The 13610-nt window shown below is 38.4% G+C and overlaps 1 protein-coding gene across 2 annotated transcripts in view; it reads right to left on the bottom strand.

Annotated features, from left to right (window-relative positions):
• Window positions 1-607: 607 nt before the first annotated feature.
• The window catches only part of med1 (mediator complex subunit 1), a 174010-nt gene continuing 161007 nt past the window's right edge, over window positions 608-13610 (bottom strand). For both annotated transcript variants that reach the window (XM_079389357.1, XM_079389358.1), the window contains exon 16: window positions 608-5037. In XM_079389357.1, coding sequence (XP_079245483.1) covers window positions 1296-5037 — 3742 coding nt within the window. In that variant the 3' untranslated portion in view covers window positions 608-1295. The remainder of the gene's footprint in view (window positions 5038-13610) is intronic.

Below are 13610 nucleotides of genomic sequence, written 5' to 3' on the forward strand. Positions count from 1 at the left end.
CTCCGGTTCAAAAACAGTGTAGGGGAAAAAACTCCATCTCATTTTGACTTAGTCTTTACGTTCACTTTGTAAAGTGAACATGTGACCTTTCCTATGTGACTACAAAGTCGTGGATGCAGAGCTAGCGCAAAATGAGCATTTGTGGTTAAAAAGTAACTAATTAAAAAAATATTTTTTAGAAAATGACCGATAGCTTCACCACATAAGACCCTCATTCCTCGGCTAGAATTGTGTAGAGCCCTTTGGAGCTGAATTGAAACGGCAATTTGGACTTTCAACCCATTGATCCCCATTGAAGTCCACTATATGGATAAAACACCTAGAATTTTTTCCTCAAAAATCTTAATTTCTTTTCAACTGAAGAAAGAAAGACGGAACATCTTGGATGACATAGGGGGACATAGTAAATGATCAGGAATCAGGAAATGTTAATTCTGAAGTGAATTTCACACACGCACAGGTTCTGACTTCATGGAGTGTTTGATTAAAATAAGTTTTAAACTACAACAAATATGATCTATAGTAAAGTGTAAAAATACTTTAACTCGTGTCATTATTATACTGCAGGCCCAAATAGGCAAGATGCAAAAAGATAAACAAAAACTTGGCACTGACATTTATTTCAGTCTTGTAAAACAATCCATTTTACAGAAAAGACATACATTAGTCTAGCAGTAAACAGAAGTGATAGTAGAAATGTAAGATGTAAAATAAGTGGACATTTAAAATATACTCATATTTTCTAAGATTAAAAAGGTGGTTTTCACGCTTTTTTAATAATATCCTTCTCTCATTCCTTTCAATTAGAGTTAAACAGACTAAAAAAGAAATGAAGCTTTCATTTGATCATGTGTTCGACAATGCATCCAGTTTATCATGTATTTGACAATACATCCATTTAACAAGCTAAATACCTCATTAAAAGACAAGACTATTTTAAGTTTGATTTCACAGTGTATATACTAATTTTAAAAAAGCAAAAATAAAGCATACAATTGCAAAAGAAGAAAATCCACATACATAGCCATTTAAAGTCTTGTACCAATATTCTATATATTGTCAAATTATTTTAAATGGATGACTTTTTTTTAAGAATTAAAATTGATAACCTTATATTTTCCCTCAAAATAATAATCCCACTTTAAAAACAGCAATATTTATACATAATACAATTGTCATAAAATACTTGAAATATTTTTTTCCAATTGTTAAAAAAAGTATTACAGTCTAAAAAAAATCAGTTCCATTTCTTTGCCTCTACAAACTAATTTATTATTATTATTATTATTTTGTAATTATTTGAAAGGTTCAAGATTGCCTGTCAAGGCAGAGTCCATGAGGTCGTCATCCTCTGTATGCATATATACAGGACTTGGTCGTGAGGAGCGCTCAGAGCTAAGCAATGACATTGAAGTTTCTGAAGATATAGGGGATCTGGACCAGACATCTGTCTTTACTGGGTGAGAGGAGGGTCCACAAGGCATTGTTGATTTCTTCTTTTCTTTTTCTCGATCTCTGTCTCTTTCCCGCTCTTTTTGCTTCTTCTTCTCTTTTTTATGCTTCTTGTGTTTTTCACTCTGGCTAATGGACATGGAACTCATGTAGTCTTGAATGGGTTGGTGTGGTCTCATAGTTTGGTCATCTTCGGAGCTAGGACTGTTCTGATGAGATTTTTCAGCAATTGAACTGCTACCAGACTCACTCTCACTGTCTGGATTTATAGGCGTGTACCCAGGGGAACGGCTATGGCTTGGAGAGTTGCGGTCATGTTTTGGTGTAGAGCCACTGAAAAGTGGTGATGCTTTGTGGCCTGAGTGCTGGGAACGCATGGCACCATCTCCAGAACTTTCTCCAGGTTTCTGAAGAGTTACTTTAGATTTTATGCTTGGAGAGCCCCCTTCTGGCTTACTGATGATAATTTTTGCCACACCAGTGCCTGTCACAGCACTACTTTTGGAATCAGTCTTCCTGTCACCAGAATTGCCCCCTGATCCAGACACCTTGGACTTGCCATCTTTGTCTATCTTGTCTCTCTTGCTAAGAAACTCGCCTCCCAGGGTGGACATACCATGCTTGGAGGATGTAGGAGCAATATTTTGCGGCACTACCCCACCTGAACTGCCACCACAACCTTCGCCCTCCTCTCCACCAATTCCCCCACTACCCACACTCTTCAGTTTGTCTATGACTGCGGTAAGAGATGGCTTTTTGTTTCGGCTTGGGGACTTGCCTTTTGCATTAGGGTTGTTTACACTTCCACCACCCCCTCCACCACTGCTCCCATATTGTGACTGACCATTTGAAGAAAAGGGTATGGAGCCAGATGATGAAGAGGAGCTTGCAGAGGAGGTAGAGGATGAAGAAGTACTTGTGGATGAGCTACTGCCTAACTGTTTTTGGGTACCTATTCCACCACCTGAAGAAGACTTGGACCCTCCTGAACCTCCACTGCCTGAGCCAATAGGGGATTTAGCCTTCGAAGAGGGTGGAGTTCCAGGAACCTGGCCTTGTTGAAGTTTCATTGGAGAAGACAGCTTGTCAGAACTTCCAGAACGAGAATGTGAGGGTGATATGTTGGGCTTGATGTTGGGGTTCATGAGTGAGCCAGGCGGCTTACCACCTTGGGGCTTAATTTTATTTCCACTTCCTGTTCCACTGCTGCCACCACTGCCTGAGCCTGACAAACCGTGCTTTGTTATGGGAGAAGAGGATGGCTTGCCTACACCCATCCCCATGGAAGATCCTTTGGATTGAGACGGCATACCACTTCCAATACCTGCAAAGCTTGATGATTTGGGGATATTGCCTTGCCCAACAGAGCCTTCAAGTTTACTACTTTTTATCTTCCCTGAAGAAGAGGAGTGGGAATGGTGACTTTTGCTACTGCTTGTGCCACTGGTACTACCAGCACCTCCACTTGCTGAGCTACTTGATGTGTAGCCTCCATGAGATGATGTTTTTCCTCCAGTTAAAGTCCTGGGTATTTGTATAGTGATTTTGGGGATTGGTGGAGTAGCACCTCCCGGTGGAGTCTGAGACCTGCCTGAGCTCCCAGGGGACTTGGATCCACCTGCACTTACTAATCCTCCAGAGATGGCACTCCCACAAGGAGGAGTGTATGGCCGACCCCCTGAGCTGTGTGAAGGTGACTTGCCATCTGGATCTAGCTTCTTACGTTTTGGTGGTTTGTCTTTTGATCTGCCCTCACTTGAAGGAGTGCGACTGCGCTTTCCCTGCTTCATTTCAGAAGAGCATACATTCCCCATTCCTATTACAGAATTTCCTCCCCCATTATCCTCCTTTGCCCTCATCTGGTGCAGTTTTCCCTTTGCGTCACTGCTTTTAAAATCATTACCTGCTACCACACTGCCCATCATGAGTGGACTTTGGCCTCCACCAGTATGTGGAAGGTGTGAGTCCGCCATATCTGATGCTGGACCTAGTACCGGCTTTCCTCCACTACCATTCCCACCAAAAATACCTATTTCAAAAGGGTCTTTTAATGAAGCCTCTGGAGTATTTTGGCCATGTGAGGCAGGATTCTGAGGTGTGCCTGTAGGAGTGTTCTGCTGACTTCCCCCACTGAAACTTTTAACCAGTTCAAGATCTGGGTCAGGGCTGGGGGAGCTGTCTTCAAAGTAGGTCTGTGAAAAACTTCCCTGTCCTGGTAATAGCTCTGGGTTGAAGTCTGTGTCTGGGAAGAAATTAGTTGAGGAAGAATCACTATTGGGTGTTGCTGCAGTAGCAGCTTCTGCAATCAAGTCTGCTGCATCAGTAAAGGGATTTTCATTGCTGTTTGCGTTAAACAGGTCTGCCTCAAAAACTGCACTACCTTGGCCTGAGCTGGAAGAATCCCGGAGTGGAGTGCCCAAGGAACCCCCTTCTTCACCAGCCATGAGGTGCTGGCCATGACTGCTGTTGCTTCCTTTGTTGGCCTGTTCAGGAATATCAGACAAAATGTCATTGATATCAGGCCCAATACTGTCAGAGCTGGAGAGGCGGACCATACGGGGTATGGATCCTTGTGGCTGAGACTGGACTTGTGTCTGGGGTTGGACATGACACTGAGAGTGGTATGGCATTCCAGGACCTGAAGGTGGTGTTCCACACTGACTTGGAGCTGGAGTGATACTGTGAGGGGTGTCAAGTCCATCACCTGGAAGACTAACATCAAAAATAGGGTTCTGGGAGGCATCAACATCCATAGAGAAAAGCTCTCGGTGGAAATCATCTTCAGAGTGGTGTGTGTGATGATGCTGTTGGGTCATGCTTCCCACTTGCAGCTGAGATTGTTGTTTCATGCTCATTCCACCACCTGCTCCCATTACTCCTTTATCAGAGCCTCTTGGACGCTTTTTCTTACCCTTGGTGCCAGGGCAAGACTGCCCTTGGTTATCTGTTCTTGGGGAGCCAGATGAATTCTGTCTTTCTAAAGGGCTATTGCCATACAATGTAGCAAAATCTTGTGAGGGATTATCCTTCAGTAGGTTCATTAGCATGGGGTGGTTTTTGGTGTTGTTTGCCGGTGAGGTGGTTGGTGGGGGGGTCTGGTGGGGCTGAGGTGGCTGGGGAGTAGGACTGGACCCAACACTGCCTGTTATTTGTAGAAGGCTGGTTAAGATTGGATTCTGAGTGACTTTACTAAAGTCATCTGAACCATGGCTCTGAGACTGCTGATGCTGTTGTTGCATTGTTTGCTGTTGGCCTCCACCCTGTCCAATGGTGTCCACACACGAGCCTCCCTGAGCAGTACGACCCATGTTAAAAAGTGAGGTGATTGGGCCTTGGAAAGAACCACTTCCTCCTACACCCACAACATTGTAGCTTCCTGCAGAGTTGGCTCCAGGAAGACCCATTGGGTTGCTACCATCTGGACCTGTACCCATTCCCATGTAGCCCGGGCTGCCAGTTGGGGGCAAGTTCTTCTTCACCATAATTTCCACAGTTTCAGCTATAAGGGACAATGCTGGAGTATCTGCCTGAATGGTCTCTGCCTTGCATCGGATGGCACGCATAGTCACAGGAATGGACATGCATCTAGGGAGGGAAAAACAGAAACAACATCTAATAGGATTTCTGACACAGTTAAACACATTTTAAATTGACATTTTACCCAAAATGAAAAAATAAAATAAAAATAAAGTGCTGAACCTTATGTTGCTCCAAACCTGTATGCATTTCTTTGTTCTGTTAAACACAAAAAGACATATTTAGAAGAATGTTGGTAACTAATCAGTTGCTAGTAGCAATTGACTTTATACACACACACACACACACACACACACACACACTTCATGGCTACCAGCAACTGTTTGGTTACCAACATTCTTAAAGATATCTTCCTTTGTGTTCAACAGAAGAAAAAAAACTACAGGGGTAATTAAATAATGACATAATATATTTTTGGCTGAACTACCCCTTTGAGACCACAATTTTCAATACTTTCCAGCAAGTAGTCATTGACTAAATTTATCCAAAGGGTGATCCCCTATCAACCAAATTTCAGAAACTTCCTTGACTAAATTTTTTGATTTTGTTAATGTTTTCTGAATAAATACAAACATAAATAGTGATAAAAACAAAAGATTAGGGACAGGTTTGATGGTATGATTATGTTTAAATATAAATACAATGTAAAATCATATAAGTACATTATATCAAATGATTAATTTAAATGTACGTCCTAGTAGTTAAAGAAACTTAAAGACAGTAAAAGGGTCAGATATCTCAATATGATACTAGAGGCTAAAGTTCGAAGACGAAATTTGATGTTGGCTTGACAAAGCCAGTGTGGGCAGCCTTGGGGCAAAAGAGCAAGAGTACTGCAAAGCTGCAAAAAAGTACAACAGTTATAGTTTTCAAAATATTTTTCTATGGACCCTTGCTATTTTCTATTCTAATAAAAGCCTATTAAGCTATGACAACTGCTTGGACAGAGTTGGCTTTATAAGTATTGAGGAGATTGCAGTTTTTGCACACTAATTATATTGGGCTTTCTTAAACTTAATGAAAATAAAATGAATTTATATGCAATTATTACATAAAATTTATATTCAATTATTACACGTAATCAATAAGTAAATTTCTTGAATTATTTTCAGTCTTTGAGCTGAGATCTTTGGATTTGCTATCCTGTGGCTCCCTCGTGTGGACAACATTAGTATTATGGCCTTCATCTCTGAATCACACTAATATAAATGGCTAATATTTTTTTGAATGATTACAACTGTTTAATGATTACTTTACTGATAATATACCCACATTAAACTCAAATTCACTGATTCTGTATCTTATTTAATGCTTTAAGAGTTAAATTTTCAACTGACATTTTAAGCAGTAATGATTATGTCACTTGTTAAATGGTTATTTAACAATTCTAATATATAAACAATATAATTTAGCATTTGGACCAATCCGACACACAATTGTTCATTAGATTTAACAAATGAATTATTCATTAGATTAACAAATAATCACAGACACCTAACCCAATAAACATACTGGGTGCCAGGATGTCTGTGAAGGACCCCAGGCCCCTGGTTACCATGGCATCCAGGACACCTCAGCCAGATCAGATAAACTTTATGACCTAAAAGTATGTAGAGAAAATCTTCCCCCCCACTCAATTCTGTCTAAAACAGACATATACTGCTATAAGAAATGACTTCTTTCATTAATTTATAGGGTAACACTTTATAATAACGTCCAGTTATAAGTAATTTATAAGTGATTAGTTAATGATTAACTAATCGTTTACAAAACATTCATAAGCAATTAATAAGTGATATGCTAACAATTTGTGTATGTTTTGTTAATTCATTTAAAAGTCATTTACAAGTAATTAGCTAATGATGAACTAATCATTTACAAAACATGACTATGCATTCATAGATGATTAATAATTGATATGTTAATATTTTTATCTATGTTTTGTAGAATAAGTTTTGAATCATTTACAAGTGATTAGATGATGATGAACTAATCATTTACAAAACATAACTATACATTCACAAATGATTAAGTATATGCTAACAATTTATAAATCTGTCATAAGTTATCTTTAAAAATAGCATCATGAAATAATCAAACAGATCCTTAATGGTTAATATATTATTAATCACTTATAGAGCATTGAAATGTCAACATTGTACTATTATCTCAATAAACATTATAAATCATTTACAAAGCTTTCTGCATCCCCTAATCTAAAGTGTAAACTACTCATCAGTTGTAAATGTTTTACAAACTTTATGGTTTCCAGTCGTGTGTGCGTAAATATATATATATATATATATTCACAAACAACCTGTAACCTGGAAGGTTTGTAAAACATTTACAACTGATGAGTAGTTTACACTTTAGATTAGGGGATGCAGAAAGCTTTGTAAATGATTTATAATGTTTATTGAGATAATAGTACAATGTTGACATTTCAATGATTTATAAGTGATTAATAATATATTAACTAGTAACTATTAACCATTAAGGATGTGTTTAATTATTTCATGATGCTATTTATAAAGATAACTTATCGTTAGCATATTACTTAATGATTTGTGAATGTATAGTTATGTTTTGTAAATGATTAGTTCATCATTAGCTAATTACTTGTAAATGACTTTTAAATGAATTAACAAAACATACACAAATTGTTAGCATATCACTTATTAATCGCTTATGAATGTTTTGTAAATGATTAGTTAATCATTAACTAATCACTTATAAATGACTTATAACTGGACGTTATTATAAAGTGTTACCATTTATAGACACATTTTTCTATGACCTGCCTATCATGCATATCCCCAGGTCATTGTGTATGATTACAACCTTCTTGTATATGGTCTTTTGTATTGTACACTGTTTTATGCAGGCTTATGATAGAACCACTCGTTCATGTAATTGTACCTATACCATGTTTAGTATCTATGAATTCGTCCTCTGATGATCTAAATAAGAGTACATATTATATGTTGGTACATATGCAACATGTTAGTGTTCTAAGAATCTTTAGCAGTTTTTGCATCAACACCCAGTCGAATTACATATGCAAATTACCATGCTGCGAAGACAGAGTCGTAAACTTTCTCTCCAAAAGTGCAAGTCACCACTGGCTCTTTGACCCCGAGAGGTGTGACCTCCACAGAACTTAAAAGGCCTCACATCAGTGACCACCTCCCCAGTCTAGCTTCTTTTAGATTCTGAGAAGATGAGGATGTGAGCCAGAACTCTCCTGGAAGCCTTGACTTTCCATTCAACAAAGATCCTTTAGATCTCAGCAGATGTCTCTCTTAGCTCTTCTTCACTTCCTACCTGGGAAGAAACTCCCAATAACCATCGAGTCAGGACATCTTTGGAATTCATCATTCTTCAATCCCGGAAGAACGTGATCGCAAGTCAAAAACCTTGAAACCATCAAAACTTTCATCCGAGACTGTATCCGGAAACTCGTCAACGACCAAGGCAATGCAAGTATCGTACATTTAACTAAACAAAACAGAGGTTTAGTATAAGCTGTAGACCCCATTATAAATGGCACTGATGGTTTTACTCAGGTTGTTAACTGACTCTTTTCATAGCTTCATTCTCTGGTTTTCCTGATGTTTCATCCATCAAGTCTCATTGGCCCTTTCCCCATGTATGAGTGATTGTATGTTTGTTTGTTTAAATTAGTCGTGTGTGTTAGCGTTTAGTTAATAAAACTTTTGTGCACAAATCGTACGAGTTTCTGGTCCTGCTTGTGAATTTTCCATTTTTTTATAATTATTTATAAGAAAACTCAGTCTGAAAAGATATAGCACACTTCTCGCAATCAGGGCCAGGTCTCTGCTGAGTTTGGGGCTTGTGGCATTGAAGCCCTGGGTTGAGTAAAAGCCCTTTCACACGGGACGCGGCAAGAGCTGGAATCGCCGTGCGGCTGCCACTTTCTCTCATAGTGGAAGCGTTTTATGCTGTTGAGGTGGTGTTGGCGTCACGGTCTAGGGGGGGATGTTACCATATTTACAAACAACAAATCACATTAGTATTTCCTAAACTAAATAAAACAATGTACGTTTTGTGTTGGTATTATTTGCTATTTATCATTTTATGGGAGCATCTACTTGCGTTTTCATTAAACTCCGTACACTCACACTCTGGATTAAAAAAAAAAAAAATTATATCTCTGAGATTTTGATGGATCACACAACTCCAGGAATTCCAGTAGGATTTGCAGAGATCTTCATGTTTTCAACACTCCGACATGAGCTCAGTGAAATTTTAAAAGTGGTTGTTAATAATCAGTTCTCTGATTGGTTGAAACCGACGCAGCTGCCGCTCACAAAAAGATAAAATATTGCCTGCGTTTTGCCGCTTGTCACATGTCTTCCATTGAAAATGAACTAGACACTCGCGACTGCCGCGTCCCGTGTGAAAGGGCCTTTAGAGTTGGAAAATTTAGTCTCAGAATAATAATAATAACATTGGTATCTTAAAAGGTATTTGGTATTTTTAAAAGGTCCTATATGGTTAAATCCAAGAGATAACAGATCTTAATGCATCTCCTTGTGCAAATAGTTGCGTTTTACCCATTTTAATGGTTGAAAATTCAATGTGGATTTCTTTGCATTTGTGCTGTCAAAATAAGTGCATTAACAGGCGATTAATATTTCTACTTTAATGGCGTTAAAATATTTTAAAGGGGTCATATGATGTTGCTAAAAAGAACATTATTTTGTGTATTTGGTGTAATGCAATGTGTTTATGTGGTTTAAAGTTAAAAAAACATTATTTTCCACATACTGTGCATTATTGTTGCTCCTCTAAACCCTGCCTTTCTGAAATGCGTCGATTTTTACAAAGCTCATCGTTCTGAGAAGTGAGGCGTGCTCTGATTGGCCAGCTATCCAGTGCATTGTGATTGATTGAATACCTTAAGCGTGAGACGGAAATGTTACGCCCCTCACCGTATTGTGATGGCATTTCATGGCGCGACCACACAAAAACAATAAAACCCATTACAAACGAGGCATTTGTTGCATCCAGTGGGGACATAATTACTGATTATAATGACTTATACTGTCTTTTAACGCGTTGCGTTGCATTGCGCTGCATAAACATTACCATGTCTGCATTTGTGATCGGAGAAACGACAAACAACAAGCACTACTCTACACTGCTTAAAACTCGCTTTTGAATCGCCAGTGGCAGAAATGTACTTACAGGCTGTGAGTCAGAAGCGCCAGACTGTCCTTGCAAAGTTGGAATTGCCCCACTTTATAGAAACAACCTTTATGCGAGCCAACGTTGTAGCTTCCAAGTTCAGGAAATAGTCCTCCGTAAAATGTGCTGCACACACTCGAATATTTGTGTTCTACTGCTCTGGAACAGTGTTGTAAATACAACTTAACCACTGATTTCTAGTTGTGTCCTCTTTTGGAAGCCCAAACAAAGTAGTTTCACTTTCACAATGAAACAGCGTCTCCAAGACATGGTGCCAGCGGCAGCAATAATACTACAGCGAGATTAATAGTTTCGCCTTCTTTCATTGCGTATACGCTTGGGCGGTGTTATGAAAATCTCCCCACATCGTGACGTGGGGGCGTGTTTGAACAAGCCATTTTAGGGGGGCGTGGCATAACTTTTATAAAGAATATCTCTTTGGTTTTAAGACTTTAGTCTTTGCAACTTCAGGGATCTTATCTATGCACAAACAGCTTGTAACATTCCAAAGAGAAAGGAAAACTTGAAATCGCATCATATGACCCCTTTAATGCAGTTAATGCAGAGGCAGAGCTAGGGTTGGCCACCCAACTCAGAACTGCTGCTTCTCTTTTTTGTTGACAAGAATTGCATTTATTTAGATGCAGAACATCTTTACGACCACATCAAATGGGAGACTTGTCAGACACACACTTCAACTTTGCTTCAAGCACTAGTCAAACAAGCGGTATAGGTGACGAGAAGTTTCAGTAGAACAACAGTGAACTGTGACTAGATTAGATGTTGTCAGGCCATATATCAGTAAAATCTAATCGTCCTGTCCTGTCAGCTGTTTTACTGTGCTTGTAGCGCAAGCTCTTCAATTGCACACACAAATACTGTGGAACACACTGAAGCCTGTATCATTTCATATTAAAGCGCGAAATAAACTACAAGCATGCGTGTCAGATCTGCATCACATTCAGTAGCAGCATCTCTTAAAGTAATTGCAAGACAAATAAACTAATAACCCAGCTGTTTGATTAGGGTTGCAGCTAAACTCTTCAGGGTAGTGGGTCCCCAGGAACAGGGTTGAAAACATCTGACATAGACAATTGGATGAGTTCTTTTCAACCTGACCTGTTGAAAAGAAATTGTCTTCATCCCTCCAGGGGTGGTGCCGCTCATCTCTCTAGAAATATGGCACATAGTCTTAGGGGCCGTTTACACGACAACGTTTTCAGCCAAAAACGGGAACCTTTTTATGCGTTTTGTCTGTTTGTTTACATGACAATGGCGTTTTGGGGACTGAATACGCATGAATTTGAAAACGGGCTTCAAAGTGGAAGATTTTGAAAACGCCGCCGTTATCGTTTCCGTGTAAAAACCCAAAACGGGAATCTTTGAAAACGGTGACGTCATGCGCATGCGTAGTATGTGTTAGGTATGTAGACATGCGCAGTACGTGTCGATTTTAAAGGCAAGCGCGAACAAGCAAACACAACAATGGTACTGGTACATGGTACTGTTGTTGCTGCTCAAGAGTTTGCTAACGCCTCTTCAGCAAAGTGTGGATTGACTTCACCAATATTACAACCAACAGCGGAGATGCATCATATAATCGTCACTTCCCTACAGGTACTGTTTACTAACAAGGTGACAGCACCAACTACTGGCCTGGCATATATGTAATACAGCATTTTTGGCCGGTTTCGCGGATATGTGTAAACACAAATCATTTTGAAAACATTGACTACATCGTTGTCGTGTAAACGTAGCCTTAGGTTTTGTACTTGACTCCCAGGTCAGGAAGCAGACAGACTGGCTAAACCGACCGCCTGCTAGCTGCCTCTTCACAGAAATCAGTTAATTCACCTTGATATCACACTATCGAAACAGTGTCTGTTCCCCGAACTAGAAAATACAAAAGACATCCAAACCAGTTTACGAGTGTAAAGACCATCGACTCTACCGTGCGACTCCACAGGGACAGGGACATCGGCAAAGGATGTATCGCTTTTTATTTTTCCTCTTTCCTACCACTTGTTTCACTTCTGTTTCAGTTTTTATAACCATTTCTTACAATGTGTATGTAAGTCGTTGTTGTTGTTTTAAAACATGTGCTTGGCTCAGTGTTGATGTCTGTATAAGTTGTTTATTCACTTTTAGTTTTATTTAATTTGAGTTATTTTAGTATTTCATACTATATGTAAATGAAATAATATATATATTGAATTTAATTTTTATATGTATGCATATGTATATGTGTGTGGCTGTACATACACATGTAGTTGTTTTTTGGTGTTTGGCTTAATGTTAGAAGCATTATTATACTCACAACTTTTGTTGTTTTAATATTTTGAATTGTTTTTAGCTTATTATTTTGTTTTCATTTAAATGTTTAGTATTGAAATGTTGTATGCATTTGTCAATTTTATGTAATTTCTTTATTTTCTTAAATGTGTGTGCATATAGTATTTACAGAGTTTTGACTTTTAGTTACTTTTTCTTATTTGTAAGTAGCTTTGGATAAAGGCATCTGCTAAATGACTAAAAGTAAAGTAATGATAAATCCCCTGTGATGTTTATACTGCCTACTGTATTCAGGCCACCAGGGTACCATAAAGACTTTCTGCAGCCAGCACTAACTCAGATTTTTAGTAAAGTCTTAATCGTTGGTGATTTTAATATCCATGTTGATAAAAAAGATGCATTAGGATCAGCATTCATAGACAACTCTGTTGGGGTTAGATAACATGTGTCAGGTCCTACTCATTGTCGAAATCATACTCTAGATTTAATGCTGTCACATTGAATTGATGTCAACCCTCTGGGGTCAACAAATGCATTTTCAAAAGCCTTATGAAGATATCACTGCATATTACACAGATGTTAAAATGTACCCCACCTATGGGGCTTGTTGTCACATTTCACTTCCTTTCTTTTGAGAAATACCGCAAAACATATACACTGTGAAAATACATAAACACTTATGAAAAAGGTGACATTTGTACTAGACAAGTGTGAAAGGAATGTGGATTAAAAATTATACTCTGAACCCCACGTGGATTTACAAAAACTGATAAATTCAAAAGGTTGTTAGGTTGTGCCCCACGCTCCACTAAACATTTTACTAGTTGGACATTTTCCGAACTATAATTCTTTACTACATGAAGTATGTTTCATTTCAGGATGCCAGTATGTTTTTAATGTTCTATAAAATAGAAAAATATATGATATAAAAGTAATAGTTAAGGTTATAGTTAAAGTAAAAGTAAGTGTTTACACTGTAACACTAAAGAATGTGTTCGCAAATATATGTAGATGTTTGACGTGCTTAGCAATAATAATTTAGTTTCCCAGACATAAAATGTTTTTTATTGTATAATACATGCAAAACATGCTTGTGTTTATGACAATGTTATGTTTAA

This window comes from Barbus barbus (genome assembly GCF_936440315.1).
Source record: "Barbus barbus genome assembly, chromosome: 32".
In the NCBI taxonomy this organism is placed as follows: Eukaryota; Metazoa; Chordata; class Actinopteri; order Cypriniformes; family Cyprinidae; genus Barbus; species Barbus barbus.